At 48.9% G+C, this 16,701-nt stretch overlaps 1 protein-coding gene across 1 annotated transcript in view; it reads right to left on the bottom strand.

Annotated features, from left to right (window-relative positions):
- The window catches only part of robo1 (roundabout, axon guidance receptor, homolog 1 (Drosophila)), a 196,782-nt gene that overhangs the window by 51,704 nt on the left and 128,377 nt on the right, over positions 1-16,701 (bottom strand). Inside the window, exons 3-6 of the mRNA XM_061216753.1 lie at positions 14,271-14,428; positions 7,055-7,175; positions 5,880-6,018; positions 5,623-5,750 (exon numbers count right to left, since the gene is read on the bottom strand). Coding sequence (XP_061072737.1) covers positions 5,623-5,750; positions 5,880-6,018; positions 7,055-7,175; positions 14,271-14,428 — 546 coding nt within the window. The remainder of the gene's footprint in view (positions 1-5,622; positions 5,751-5,879; positions 6,019-7,054; positions 7,176-14,270; positions 14,429-16,701) is intronic.

The following is a 16,701-nucleotide window of genomic DNA, read 5'->3' on the forward strand; positions in this document are numbered from 1 at the left end:
AATCGATTACTTTGACAACACTGACACGTTGGGCATTTGTTACTGAGGGAAAATATGAATGAAAAACACAAAACAAAAGTTGCACCATGAATTTTTGCATCTTGTAGCACTTTACTGGACTCTCCACTGCTCTTGATTCCATAGCCACATCAAGACAAACATGTTCGGGCTGAACAAACTGGTTAGCGGCCGAAACCACAGTTGAGTTTGTCATGGTTTGACTCAGACATGCAGTCCGCACGTCCTGTTTGAGAGCTCACAGCTCTGCCTCCATGTCCCATGGATCGGAGAAACGGCAGCACAGCACAATTAGTGTCCAGGGCTTCTCTGGATTTCTGGGCAAAACCACTGGACTGAAGGTACCACCACTATGGCTGGTGTTTCATTGAGGCCGTTCTTTTCAGCAGATTTTATAGTAATTTTTACAGCAGAAAGGGAAAACTTCCTGAGAGACTGAAGATTCAGATTCATAATAAATTGGAGGTGGAGGGTAAATAAAAACTGACTAATCTACCCTTCCGTTCCAGACTGCATTCAGAGGAGAGCAGTTTGGCTGAACCGCTTGGAAACTGCAAGCGGCGGGTGACCCTGTGATTGGCTGAACCCTCCCAGACAGCGAGCGGTGGTGACCCTGTGATTGGCTGAACCGCCCGAGTCTGTGAGCGGCGGTGACCTTGTGATTGGTTGAACCCTTCCAGACTGCGAGCGGTGGTGACCCTGTGATTGGCTGAACCGCCCGAGTCTGTGAGCGGCGGTGACCTTGTGATTGGTTGAACCCTTCCAGACTGCGAGCGGAGGTGACCCTGTGATTGGCTGAACCCTTCCAGACTGCGAGCGGAGGGTGACCCTGTGATTGGCTGAACCCTTCCAGACTGCGAGCAGCAGTGACCCTGTGATTGGCTGAACCGTCCGAGTCTGCGAGTGGCAGTGACCCTGTGACCCCCCCTGTCCCCGAGCAGCTGGAGGGGGGAGAGGCGACCCCCCCCGCCCTCCCGCTCCGTCTCTATTTTGGCAGCGCCGGCCTCTGAACATGCGCTGTTAGTGCGGCTGCTCGCGGGAATTCCTCCACACTCCAGTCTCTTTTCTAACTGCAAATAAATCACACCAATACCGAAAGAGCTGAAGAGAGGCCCATTTTCCACAGGACAATCTTAGGGGGGGGGGCCGGGCCCACTTTAGGAGACCTGAATGCGGTCTCGCATGCCCAGAAATTCCTCTGCATATTCACTTATCAAGTCTGGCCTTGGAGTATTTTATGAGCACCCATTTAACCCTAAGAGGTGAACAGAATAAGCCCACTCGCTGAGGGTTTAATAATCCTGCAGGCGCGAGAGCGGGCGTTCGAAACAGCGGGCCTGTGCTCGCAGAGAGAGGCCCACAAAGGCCTGTTGTGGCATGAGCGACTGAATTTCCCGCCTGTTTGGTTACAGGGCCTAAACGGCTTAATCCTAACGACATGTTTATGGGTGCAAAGGGGATGTGGAACGCAGATGAACACACATGTTCAAGCCTAATTCAATGAGCGGGTCCCAAAGCCAGCGCTCGCAACACAAGCACAGCGGGGGCCAAAGAAAAACAGCCCTGGGCCGCCCCTCACAAGGTCCGTGTTGTTCCATGACCGGCCCCACCGGTCCCATGTGTGAAAAGGCTTTTGTGGACGGCGGTCGGGGTAGACTACGGACCAAATTCCTAAACTCCTGCCTTACGTGGATTTTCTTGGGAGTTATGACCCGTTCGTCGACAACATTAACCAGCGGGGGGCGGTCTGCTGTTCCCACCTACTGCGGTGGGCTACACTCGCCCAACCACAGGGAGGGGTGAGTCATTCACTGAGGGAAGGGCAGGTCGGGGACGGGGACTAAAGAAGAAGTGGGGGGATCATTGAGAGAGGGACGTGTTACTTATTTTGTTTATTCACAAATCACAAGGCATGATGATGTGCAATCGATGAATCAACGAATTACTGCATGCATATTGTTTCCTTGTATTTATCCACTTTCTTAAAAGCATACAGGACACATAACACTGTAAAAAAGGTATTTTTATCATACGTTTTTAATCAAATGAGAATATTTCCAAAGCAGACAAAAGCTGAAAAACTTTAGACCGGAGGTAAAGAAGGACAGTCACATAATTAAGAGTTTTTAGATAAGAGTAATTTATTTGAGACATGCTGAGGAGGTTTGGGTTCTGTTTTGATTTCCAGGGCTGAAACTGTGAGGGTATATCTCTTTTGCTCTTATCGGAGGAATAAACACTTCAATTATCCCATTTCCTGCTCCCGTTGCCATGCTTAAATTCTCCTTTCCTCAAAGTTGTGCTTTGGGTACAAAATGGAACTCAGACTGTTTCTACTTCAATATAAAATGAGTGAATGCTAGACTTTAGCTTAAATTTACTCAGCGGTGTCAAAATGTAAAGAAACAAGTTAAGACTGAATATGCATGCTACGACTAAATAATAATATTAATAATAAGTAATTGGCATACATATATCTCAAGGCATGTTGCATTGAAGGACTGAATTGTCAACCGCCTTCAGAGTGAACCCTTTCTTTCAGGAACATTGCTTGTTTCCTTTGTTTGGAGGCTAGCTATCCCACCATATCTTTAAATTGACATTTCCATAATTACTTAGTGACTTAAGCACAAGCTTTTTTTGTGAAACAGTGAAGCCATTCAACATTGAACTATTACAGTTCAATTTCAATGAGGGACAAAGATAAAAGCTTTCTGTGCGCTAGTCTTGTCATCATGGAGGGAGTGAACGGAGATGCTTTCATTTAGTTGTTGTTGCCTGAGCCAATCATATTGTGCTTGAGGCCAAACACTGTCCCCGGAATATAATTTCCCTTCGTATCTGACAGCGAGAGAAAATTGATACAATGCAATTTATCTCAACAGTACATAAATACTGTCATTCTCCTGAATTCACGGCGAGCGACTGCTAAATTTCCTCATTGGAATATTTACATAAACGCGCATCACTGCAACGATCGGATAATCTGAAGTGAATTAAATTCAATTTAAACGCACTCAGAGAGAGACGGAGCAAGACGAGAGAGGGAGGAGAAGCGGAGAGAGGGAAGGAGAGAGGAGGTGAGGGATGACAGGCTGAAGACTCGGGAGGAGGGATAATGAGGAAGCTTTGTCTCATTTATATTCGGGAGGGTGCGTTGGCAGGTACACGCGAGAGAAACCAAAGAATCCAGCAGAGAAGTGCATTGAACAATCTTAACAGGCTCCTTGTCTCAATCTCTTCATCTAATCCTGTCATCTTATTACAGCCATCTCATCTGAAGCTGGCATCACTCCAGGAGAGGTAGCGCATTTGTCAGACAGTTCAGTATTATGTCTTATTTCCTCAGAAGGCACAAATAACAATACAAAAATAGAAAAAAATCAGAAGCGCAGTAAGTGAAAGGCTGTCAAGTCCACTAATCACGGTTTCATTCGTTCTTCAGTCTCCCTCTCTCCTTCCCTCTCTCCTTCTTTCCCACCCTGCCTGCTGATAACACAGGGAGTCACGCCAGGTGAAGTGAGTTCCCGCGGAACGAAAACAAAGAACGAAAGAGGGTCCAGAGGGTTAGAAGGCAGAATAAAGACGCACTTCTCCCTCGTTTGCTGTCTCCCTGCCTTGCTCCCCTCATCCAGACCCACAATTAACCCGCTCTCCTTCTCTTCCCTGCGTCCCGGAATTAGAGTCTGTAATTAGAAACATGTCATTTCCTGGCGTGGGACTGAGGCCGGCTTGTCTTTAATTAGGCAGCCGCCTCCCTGACCACGGCTGTCTCTGCTCGCTGGGGCTCAGCGATGGGGGGGGGGTCACGGGGGGGAGGGGGAGAGACGCTTCTGCCTGTAACACGCCTCACGGAGCCTCAATTAAATTCCCCTAATCAGGCCCGGGAATCAGAGGGCAGGGCCTGGGCCTCGTCTCCGCCCATCAAGGCCTGCGGGCGCGACACGGTGATTGCTTCAGCGTAATCGAAGGGGAATGACGTGTCACTTCCTGTCACCTTGTGTCACTTCCTGTCTGGGTCGTTTGCGGCTGAGCAGGAGCGAGGGAGGCGGAGAGCCAATACATCAGCCACGAAAAATCAATCTGTCAGACCCTCGCTGGGCTTAGCAGCCCGGGGAGGAGTGTCATTCACATAACACCAGCAGCTCCGCAGGATAAATAATAATAACGGCAAAAAAAAACATGAAGCACTTTTACTAATTTTGTGTGGCTTTCACACTGCTTCCCAGGGTCACTGAACACTGGAGCTCAGGCCATCGTTAGCGCTAGCGTTAGCGGTAGCGTTAGCGCTGGGAGGCAGACGCAGACCGGGCCGGTGATGTGACCGTACTGAGCGGCTGGGCGGAAAGAGCCGGACCCGGGCGGGAGGGGGAAATGAACGGAGCGGTAATTGCACGGCGGAGCAGACGATGGCAGATTGGGTGTCTGTCTGGGAGAGTCGTAATCACGAGGGGGAGGGGGGGGGGGGGGGGGGGAGCTGTGAGACGGTGGAGGAATTTAAATGCCCCGATTATTTACCGCTCCCCCACGCATGTGAGGACTGACCTCATCCCGCTCACAGGGGCTCCTCTGAACGCCCCCTCCCCAAACAGATCGATTGAGTGGACTCAGACTGGGTTCCAGTGTGCAGCGTGTCAGATGCCGTGTTTAGCACAGACAGATATGAAAGCAAAAATGCATTCAATGGCTGTGACTGAATTAATCTCTCACTTCAGGCTCAAGGGGAGTTTCCCTGGCAACCACCAACATATCGCCATCTGCAATCGTCCTGATTGCCACCAACCCCAAAATCGAAATCCTGAATCTGCCCACAGATCCACCAACAAAAGAAAACGTACAAGCTCTACTCAGGGTACAAAGGAAGTGCAACTGGATTTTGGAAGAAAATGATTCATTGTATGAGTGATTTAATGTTTACAGACATACTGTACATTGCTCACATTTACTCATTCATTTGTACCAGGGCAGCCAAGCAATAGAACCACAAGAACCAAAAATCAACATCCAACCACAGATTCCAACCAAAGATCCTCATCCAAACAAAAACTACAGTATCTACCCGTCTGTCTATGCCTCAATTTCACTCTCTTAACATCTATAATATCTTAATATAAATCAGTGTTCCAGGATGTCAGGAAACTTATGTAGTATAACAGTGTGAAGGTGTGGGCAAGTGTGCAAAAATACCCAAGTTGCTTTAAACAGTGGTAAGAATACATGTGTAATGGCAGACGGATTTATATTGGAACAGAGACACACATACGGAGTTCAGGTCTGTGAAGGGGAGGTGTAAAGCAGGAACACAGGTATGTGAAGGTGAACACAGGTGTGTGGAGGTCATTACAGGTGTGTGAGGGGGAACGCAGTCAAGTTTTATTGGTGATTACAGGTGATACACAGGTACACATATTCACAGGTGCACATATGTAAATAGCACATTTTATCTGTTTAAAGGTGATTACAGGTGATACAAAGGCACACATATTCACAGGTGCACATATGTAAACAGGTCATTGTATCTGTTTAAAGGTGATTACAGGCCTATTAAAGGAAATGCACATGGTCACTGCAGCTGAGCGCAGTGGAGCAGTTAGCAGGTCTTACCGCGTACGGTGAGGGTGCCAGACGCCTCGGCCTTGCCCACCATGTTCTCCGCCACACACGTGTAGGTGCCCACGTCCGCCGAGGTCACGCGCCGCACCTTCAGGGTGTGGTCCTCCCGGATCTCGTACCTGGAGGAGCAGCCGTGCGGTGAAGAAGTGGTAAAAGGCATTCGTAGATATTGCTATAAAAAGGGACAGTGAGAAGGGGCAGGTGTGAGGGGCGCGTTTGGGCGGTGAGCGGACACAGGGGGGACGCACCTCCCTTTGGGCAGGTCCCCGTCCTCCTTCTTCCAGCGGACGGTGGGCACGGGGTCGCCCCGAGCCTCACACCTAAACTCCACACTCTCCTCCACCAGCACCACGTGACTGCTGGGCCTCTTCACGAAGCTGGGCCGCTCTGTAACCACACACACACGCGCACACACACACGCACGCACACGCATGCACAGACACACACAGGCACACACACACACACACACACACACACACACACATGCGCAAGCACACGCACGCACACGCACACACAAGCACACGCACACAGGCACACACACACACACGCACACGTGCGCACACACACACATATGCACACACACAAGCACACACACACACACACACACACACACAGGGACATTGACATTATCACCATGCTGTTCACTCATAGAGGGCGTCAGTGACACAAGGCGCATGATAATGACACAGTATTGCAGTCACATGTTGAGTTACTGCCGTCTGCTTCAGACTAGTGCCACAGATAGCTGGAGTCTCACCCACGGCTCCTGTCTCAAGCCTATGTAATATGAAGAGAACTGCTCCCCTTCCCGCCATTCCGGCTCAATTCCCCACAGCAGAAACACACGAGGGCCTGTCCAGGGGGAGCACTTACAGAATTTCCTAATTCCTGTAATGTGTTTTTTTTTTTTCCCCCCTCCTCCTCGAGTGTTTGTTTTGTAACGTTTCCCTGGGACTACAAAATTCCACAGCTCTGCATATTTTTTGACCTCTGTCTAACTGTAACTCCCAAAACAGAAATGACTTTCAAAAAAAAAAAGAAAAGAAAAACTTCAATAAAAACTTTTTAGGGTCACTTGAGCTTGTACACTCAAACAGGGAAATACAGACTCGCATTGAAACAGATCTTGAAAGACATATAAAGTGACCGGTTTGCATGGAAATGTCTGTTGGATCATCTGACGGACTCTGCAGAGACCGGAAGGAAGTGGAGTGGACCGCGATGAGGTCAGCGGTCTCGTCATGGCAACTGCAGTGACACTGAACAGCTGAATTGGGGGTGGGCCTCCACCTGCTGAAGGGGGGGTTTGGGGCCTGAGGTGGGGGCTGGGTTGGGGTGGGGTGGGGAGGGACCCTCGAGCCGTGGGGGGAAGCGGCCATCTTGTCTAAAATGCTAGGTCTCGTTAGCGCGGCGTGCGACGTACCCAGCACCGTCAGCTCGGCGATCTCGCTCTCCCGCTCGCCCACCATGTTGGTCCCCACGCACACGTACTTCCCAGCGTCACTCTTCCGGGCGTTGGTGATCATCAGCTTCCCGCCCCGGATCTGAAACGGGAAAGGACGGATGAGTGGAGCAGTGCAGACAGGAGAGGCAGACGGAGAGACGCTGAATCAGAAGTCCTTTCAATCAGACATTTCCATCTACGTTCTAGAGGAGCATGGAAGATTCTGATGTCTTAACAGCTACCAATCCAAAAAAGTGAATAAATAATCTATTTTTTTTCTGCTGAGAACAGCACAGGAAGCAGTCAGCATACTTTAGCCTTGTGCAGTAAACTGTTTGCTGGTTCCCAGCTGTTCCTCCTGCTTGGAAAATGTAAGAGTTTATTTCTCTGTGTCAATCACTTCCTTCCACCATATACAAGACGCAGCTGGGATCACTCCTTCAAACATGCACTGCAGTACCTCCGAACACCACTGGGGGCACTGCTCTATATCAGACTCAACCTGTGAAGTCACTGCTCAGCTCATGATAGGGTGGCTGTGGCTACGGAAAGCTGCATCAGAAAATGAAGTCACCCTCACCGTCATCAACAGAGTCCAGCGTTTACCCAATTTCAGAAATCAATGCTTCACTCTGACAGGCTCAGTAAAGTGAGTTTAGCACTTTAGCGCGGGGCTGTTCCGGTTGCTACCCGGCTGTAATTTGGCAGGGTGTCATTAGATGGCAGGTGAGGCTTTGTTTGGAGGCGATCAGACCAGCGGGGCCCCCGATCTGTCTCACCTGACGGCCCCCCGGTCCCCGCCCGTCCCCGCGGAGAGAGACAATGGCTGTGTGTGTGGAGTTGATCCCCACGCTCTGCGGAGGCTTAGAGGTCTAAATAAGCACTCTGGCCCACAAGCCCACACAGCTGTAACAGACACCCTAATTACGGAAGCCACAAGGGGGGCGCGTCTGTGGGACAGTGCTCGGCACGGGAACGCAACGCCCCCGTCCTCTCTCCTCTCACACGACTTTTCTACACTCACCGAACACTTTATCTGGTAGACCTGTACACCAGCTTGTTAATGCAAATATTTCATCAGCCAGCAACTAAATGCATGAAAGCACACAGACATGGTCAAGAGGTTCAGCGGTCTTTCAGACCAAATGTCAGAATAGGGAAGAAATGTGATCTAAGTGACTTAGATCTAAGTGACCGTGGAATGATTGTTTGGGCCAGACTGGGTGGTTTGAGTATCTCGGAAACTGCTGATCTCCTGGGATTTTCACGCACAAGATTTGCAGAGAATGGTGCGAGAAAGAAAAAACATCCAGTGAGCAGCAGTTCTGCAGGCAAAAATGTGTTGTTAATGAGAGAAGTCAGAGGAGAAGGGCCAGACTGGTCGAAGCTAACAGGAAGGTGACAGTAACAAAAACAACCACACATTAGAACAGTGGTACGCAGAAGAGCATCTCTGAACACACAGAGCATCAAACCTCTAAGTGGATAGGCTACAGCTGCAGAGGTAAAAAAAAAAAAAAAAAAAAGAGAAGTCTAATAAATACCTAATATAGTGCTCAGCGAGTGTAGGGCAGAGACGCATCGGTCAGACGTACCCGTTCCGCTACGCGCTAACCGAATTGAGCGCTGCATGGTCAATATTCCATTTGTTTGACCTGAAAAAAATCAATGCAGCCGTGGCATGCTAATTATTTCCACAAAGACGTATAGGGCCTGGCCAGGTGAGAGACCGGGTAATGGAAATGGCTAATGAGTGGAGCTGAGGACAAAGCCATTCTCTGTGCTGACTCTGCAGTCAAATCTGTGAGTGGACCCACTTCACAGCTAACCTCCCAGGGACATGGAGGGACACCCTCTCCCCTAATTACGCTGCCACACTGAGACCCGCCATACCACTGCTGTGTAATATACATCCATTAAATGAGAACTTTAGAAGAATGTGGAAGGATAGACCGACATGGTTGGAGGCAGATATTTCAAAAGAAATGTACGTGCGTGCGTGTGTGTGTGTGTGCGTGTGTGTGTGAACATCCTTCCTGATGTCCATATGTTCAAGAGTGAATATGAGCGATATAGAGATATGTAGATAGAGATAGAGCGAGGCAGAGACATGAAGGCAGCGAGACTGGGAGAGAGACAGCGCAGTACATCATGCCATTCTGAATGTGAATTTGAGAGAGAAGATGGCCGCTCTCAGAAAAGCAGACTCTGCCAGGCCGCAGTGTGACAGACAGCACACCCTCAGCGCTGCAGCCAGGAAGCTGGCTCTCTGCGCAGAACATTACCCCTCTGCACCAGACATATGCCAGGACTTATGCACAGAGCTGCCGGGCCCTTCTGCCAAGTGCACCACAGCACACTCCGTCTAAATAACACATTTCAGTCCAGGATTGACTGAGGAAGGACGGAGCTTTAAAATATCTGGGCCGGAAGAAAGGCATATTTTATTTTCGTCGCGATGCTTTTCCAAGCAATCATTCACGTTTCAGCCGTTGAGTCCAAACTCCCCTCCAGGGAGGGAGAAGGACCAAAACGGTACGGAATGTACAGAGAACGGCCCTCCTGTCAACGGGCTGACCACTCGCTCCCAGAATGCACCATATTCTCCACATTCGACCATGGCACTACAGCGACAGGGAACCGGTGGGAGCTGCTTGCGTGCGCTGCCTTTCTGGATCCCAGTATCTGCTCTCACTCCTCTTCTCCCCTTTACAGAGATTCATTGACTGAATTCCAATTAGTTCCTGTAATTGACTACCTGGAACTGACCCCAAAACTGCAGCGTGATGATAAACAGGAAGAGTGTGTACTCAGGACAATGTGTCCATAAATATGTCTACTCTGTAGTACAGGGGGGCAATGTGTAGTGGTGGTAAATGCTTGGTCTGTCCCCTGATTACTCCAATCAACTTTAAGTCACTGTGGATAAAAGTGTCACCTAAATAACAAATGATTTTATTACTCCGTAGTATAGGGTGTCAGTGTGTTGTGGTTGAAAATGCTTGGAGAAAGATAGGTGAGGTTCTCAAATTTAATGGCCTCTATTCCTTTGTTTTGCTAAGATTTATCTGCTGTACTGCCGTTTCCAGCTCACGCTGGTTTACTGTATTGTGTATTAACAGAGATTTACTATCAGTTCAACACAGGGTTGGACAAACATTTCAATTCTACCCACAGACAGCTTGGTGTGTCATCAACCTTACATTTACCCAAAAACAGAAACAAGTGTGGCCATCTTCCTCGTGCCCAAATCTCACTGCCACGCCCCTTGCGTGCCAAAACCAACCGGGGGCCTACTGAACAATCCCCACAGGAGGACAGGGGCCCGTCATGGAGGATGGGGGGAGCCGCGGGTTTCGACGCACCGACACAGCTGGTGGCGGAGACGCGGTCTAAACCAAACACTGCCACCGCAACGGGGCCGACGGCACGCCAACACAAAGGAGCCTGATTTCTTTGAAGAGGATTCCTCAGATGTTGCACAGATTCTAGAACATTCCAGCCGCCCTCACGGGCAAGCGCGCTTTCGCCGGAGGGTTATAGTTCCGACCTTCCAGCCTCCGTTTTTCAAGTAAATATAGACACAAGTGTACACACAAGCACATACACGCACGGACACACGCAAACATTCGCACGATTAGCGAGCGGACCTGCGCCTACCCTTTGCGGGAACGTTCGGGAAAAGCGGAATCATCTCCCCTGTCCTCAGTTTGCCCTCTTATTCCCGCTCCAATTAGGGGCACATGCTCTCGGAGCAAACAAAAGCGGGAATGTGCGGAAGACAAACCAGAGAGCCGTGAGCGAGTTTAAACAACGTCCACCGCCGGTTTCACGCATCATCAAACAGAAATCACTAAAAAAAAAAACGCGGCAACAACGGCAGTGCTAGCGGTCGACCCAGCGTATGGTCTGGTGCCCCAGGCCTGATTAATCCAAAGGCTATCCGCGGGGGAAATTGTGCGATAATTCAACAGAACTGTGCTGAGTTTATGGGGCAGAAACAGTGGCGTTCCTTTCACCAAACATCTCCTCTTACCCGCCGATGCAAGTAAAGTGTAACTAACCCTCACCAGAATATCAAAGGGTGCAGGCGGGCAGGAAGCCCTCTTTTGCAAGGTTTCTGGTCCATCGATTTCTTGACTGATATTTTTTTCATGACAGGTTCTCCGGTGACCATTTCTGCCCTTGAGTTTATGACCGCTCGGTTTTCCCAGCTGCCGGGAGAAACGGCCGCTTCCCTCTGACCGTAACCTGACCGCACTTCAGATGGACTAATAAAATCCAGCCAGAGATCACTTCTCACCTTGTCTTACAGGCACGGTTCAGATGAGCGTAACGGCCCACTCAAAGTCAAACAGAAGAGAAGCGTGATCAAAAGGCTGACTTCACTGATATGAGCGCACGCAGACAGGACTGGATGGGTTGGATCCAGGAGGGCGTGCAGCTTTCAGTTCTGAGAAAAGACTCACGGATACGGTCTGAAATAGCAATGCTTTATTAGGAGTCTTTTGAGAATGGGGGAAAAAAACATACATTTCTTTCACGCTATATTCCCGCCAAACCACCCCTCGCCAAGGCAGCGGGATAGTCTGTCAATCAGTGAGTGGGTGGGAGAACACAACGTGTAGCAGCTTCCTGTCAGAATTTGGCAGCAGCGTGTATCAAATGAGTGCCGTTTCTGTCCTTTCCACACTATAGCTCACACTCGCACTGGCCCACTCACTCACTCACTCACTCACACACTCACACACTCACACACACACACACACACACACACACACACACACACACACACACACACACACTCACTCACAGAGACACCATGCAAATACACACCCTTACTACTGCACTGATGCACATATGCATATATTCACAAGGTGACTTTACAAAGACATACAAATTCAGGAGACACATACAGTAACACACACACGCTTACACACACATACACAAACAGTAACAGACACACATGCTTACACACACACACAAGCGCGCGTGCACATGCTTACATACACACACACACACACACACACGTACAGTAACAGGCACACACACAAACACATATAAAGTGACAGACACACACACACACACACACACGTAAAGTAACAGACACACACACACACACACACATACAGTAACACACACACGCAAACACACACACACACACACACACACACTCTAAGAGGGAGGGTGGACGAGGGGAGCTTCACAGGTGCTTCAAAGGCAGTCAGGCATGTGAAGAGCCCAGATGATAGAGGATTCTTAGGGCGTGGTGTCTTTGTTCTCTCAGGTGCAGAGAGAGATTACAGGTTCCAGTTCACGGGGTTTTACACACCCGGACACACACACACACACACACACACACACACAGATGTGCGACTCCATTTAAATCTTCCTGCTTGATGAAGAGCCTTTTCAGCTAATCAGAAACTGACAGCTCAACTCTGCGACAGGTAAGATCTGATTAAATCTGAAAAAAGATTATGAGCTTGCTTCTTTTAATTACACTGCATGGGTGCCAGGCCCTGGGCTTTAATCTTTCAGAGCTGCTAGCAGGTGCAGTGAGGGGAGAGGACTACGTTCAGTCCCAGCATGCTCGGGTGCGGTAATCCAACGTTGTAGTGCCACACAGTGTTCGGTCCTGCAGCGTCGAACACGGCCAACCGCCATAAACACCCGCTTTTCACAGGTAATTACGCACAGATTCATCAGGATTTACCGAACACAATGGCTCAAATGGAACATAATGGCACAAAAGGACCCCCCTGTTTTTTCGCAGGTACAAAGATGAATTCTTCTCAGAGGAGCTTTGTGGAGCGATTATACTTTCCCAGCTCTTGTGGATTTGGTTGTCTATCAGCTTTGTCTGAGCTGCCTTTTTGGCTTGTGTGTACAGATAAACTGTGTGCTCGTTCATTCCTCGGCAGGAGAGGAGCATGAACACATGTGAACAGAGCCTTAAGTAATTAGCGCTCTGTAGCTAAGCTTAATGTAACAGACATGCTATAGGCGCACGGCCTCAGTACTGAATGAGTGGGGTGCCGGGGGCAGAAAGCGGCCCATCACTTTGATACGTGTGTGTTGTGCACATTTCTGCTGCTCTTCAAAGCAATGTCCCTTGCCTGGGGAGGCACCACCTCCGCCCCCCACAACACCGCCTACCCCCATCTGAAATCCGACCCTCATTAGCCCGAGCTCTGACAAAGTCCTCCCCCCCCCCCAAAAAAAAATGGCGGGCCGTGGGCCGTCAGTTTGATTAAAAACGATGGCCTTAATTCACTCTCCCGTTAAATAAAAACATTAACGAAGGCGCCACACCTTGCCTTGAAGCGGTCCGCAGCCCCTATCAAGGTCGCCCCCCTTTAACGAGGGAGGAGTGATTGATACCTCGGCTCCTCCTGCCGTACTCTTAATTAAGAAAGACTAATTGGCAGTTTCGCCTTCGAGAGCTCTATCAATCAGGCGGACGCCTTCCGGGCGCCAGAGCCCGCGGAGCCAAACTTGTTTTTCCTTCTCCCCGTTCTGTACTCCCTCTTTCCTGCCGATACGGAGTCTATTCATCCATTTCTCATTCCTGACTTCAGCATTTGCTGCCTTATTTCACCCGTCAACCCAAGGATCTTAATCAACGCACACTTATGTAATTAATGGGGCTTGACTAATTTCATGCAACAACTATTAAGAGCAGAGAGAAGTACAGGGGCTTGTGTTTGTTTGGTATATGCGATTTGTAGTAATGACCACGAATGGATACATCTTTAAGGCAGTGTAATTTAGCAGATCATAAGTCATTGAGAAAGTAAAGATATCTATTGGGGGGTCTGTTTCTGTGTCTGTTTCTCTGCATTTATCTGTGCATGTATGCAAGCTAAGGTGGTGTTAGATTAGCTAGTTCCCTGAAGGCATAACCAGCCCTGGCGCTTCTCCCACCTACATAATAAGGAAACTGTTTGACTGGCGTGCGCATCATGTTTCTGTCAATCACTGTCCTCATTCACCCGGTTCTTCCTCTCAGATTTCACATTCCCTTCTCTTTTCAGGTCTGCCCGAAGGCCAGGCTCTCAGAGGTGAGCGGTGGGAAAGACGTGTGTGAGTAAACGGTGATCTCTCTCATTCGGGTCAGGTACCCGCAGCACACCTGTGCACCCGCTTCCTCCCACCCCCCCCACCCCCCACCCCCCCGGGCCCCGGCCCTCACCGTGATGCGCTCGTCGCGGTCGTCGATGTTGGCGCTGTCCTTCTTCCAGGAGATGGTGGGCTCTGGGTGTCCGCGGGGGGGCTGGCACTCCATCACCGCCGGCTCCCCAGCCGCCACCATCACGTCCGATGGGTTCTGCCTGAAGTCGTCCCGGAGAACTGCGGGAGGAGGAGGAGGAAAGGGTGAATGTTCTATCTGCTTCCGTGTTCCATTTGTCATGCCTCTACCCCCCAGCGTGAGAGCAGGTAACAGTGGCAGGCCTGGCTCAGTGTGCTACTGCAGGCAGGGGATCAGAAACGGCACCGCGAAATGGCTGCCAAAAATAATCAGACAGCAGGAATGCCGTACATGCCAGTTCCACATGACGTTAGATACTTAAACATCCGACAACCCCACCCCCCCGCATCCCCGCATAGCTAGACTGCTGCATCACTAAGTTTTGTTTTTCGGGAGGATGACGGAAAGGAACCGGTCACCAAATCAGCCACACGACAAATTCAGAAGCAATAAAGAATAATGCAACAGACGGGCCGCAGGGGCTGAAGCACTGGGAAGTTCACCACCATGTTGTGGTGATGTCAAATCCAGGAAATTCCTGCCAAAATAGGTCAGATGCCCAAGCTGGTTTCCAGTAAGCTGTAAAAGTTAAAAGTGTTAAAAGTGTTTTCGACACTTTTAACTGGTCAAGCAGATAGTCACCAGCCGCCCAGTCTATATACTGTAGTCAAGTAGTTAATCAGCGGATCACCAGCTTACTCTACCAGCTTTGACCAGCTTTCACAAGCCACTGACCAGCGATGACCAGCGAGAAGTGTTGAAAACACATCTTAAAACAACTTAAACCAGCTTAGAATCCCAGCAGGCCTTAGCTGTAAGTGTCCAGTGCTCAGGCAAGTCCAGCTCACACATCTCAAACAAGGCATGCACTCAGACAGGAAGAGGTCAAAGGTGAAGGCTGGGTCAAAGGGGATCTCGGTCAACAACACCACTGAGTATAAAGGCCCGACTCTAAAGAGAAGGACAAGTTCCCGCACACTTTCTGCTATCTATACGACTGATTGCACACCTACTGTGTCAACATTTCATCCTCGAAATAGAGTCACCATCAGCATTTGTGATGAAGGAGATTCATTTCACTTTTTTGAGCAGGGCTTAGAATTATCTTCTCAGCCTTACACATTACATATTAATTATTAGCTTTGATCACAGAGTGTGAAAGTCCTTTTACAAACTTTAATCATTTATTTATTAACCTGTATTTAACTAGGAAGCCTCATTCAGATCCGGAATCTCTGTTGAAGAAAGACCTGACCAAGGTAGCTTATGAACAGTGAATCAAAAGCTATAAAAGACATTTGAATTATACAAACCAACAACATAAACAACACAATGCCAAAGAACTTCCCCCAATTCTTAAAGTGTTTCAGGATAATTTATGGGGGCCTGCCTCCTTCTCTCTATGGATGTCTGGTTTTGCCCTTCACCAAAATAATGGGTGTCTGAGAAGGGGAACCTGCTTATTGAACCATAGGAATGGATTCACCAGGGAAATAAGCAATACTCCTGGCCAAATTAAAGAGCCATTTCATCTGCACAGAATACACCGACACCCACAAATATTTGCATTCCCATCAGATTTACGATACAGCAAAGTATGCGGTGAGCAGAGAGAGAGAGAGAGAGAGAGAGAGAGAGAGAGAGAGAGAGAGAGAGAGAGAGAGAGAGAGAGAGAGAGAGAGAGAGAAGGGAAGATGGAGAGAGGGAGAGAGGAAAAAAACCTTGCTGTCTGCTGGTTAATATTCGTCCACAATGTTTATCTTGTAAACACTCCAATTAGAAAGGCTATTATTGCCTAAGTGCCATTAACCATTATGAGAAAATACGGCTCTGTGGTGGCTGTACTTTTTAGATAAAACACAATTAACATGCAAGGTAAGTATTCAGCTCCAGCACACACACACACACACACACACACACACACACACAAAAGCACACAGCGAAATGGAGAAAAAACACCATTCTGAACAAATGTGACAATAGGAAATTAAGTTCTGAAGGCAATGAATGACTTTTGTAAGGCCTCATTTGGTGTCAGCACAAGCGACAAGGACTTTTATCACACTTTGTCCTCTGGCACTGTGCTAGGTCTGTTCATTATATTGTTAATGTTCCCACAGATGACCAAGGAAGTATCGGTTCACAGGAACGCACGCACGTAAGTACGCACGCACACACACACACAAGTTAAAACGCCACACTGCTGAACTTATTTTTGGCACATAACGGTCCCCTTCAAGCCTTGAAAAAGATTTTTTTTTAAAAGATTTATAGGATGGAAACGAGAAACAGAAAACTAACATTCAACGCCTTTTGCTTTATTATGTAGACATAAGGGCTGGTGATTATTTTTCCCCATCTGAGTAATAGACTA

This window comes from Conger conger, chromosome 13, assembly GCF_963514075.1.
Source record: "Conger conger chromosome 13, fConCon1.1, whole genome shotgun sequence".
Classification (NCBI taxonomy): domain Eukaryota; kingdom Metazoa; phylum Chordata; class Actinopteri; order Anguilliformes; family Congridae; genus Conger; species Conger conger.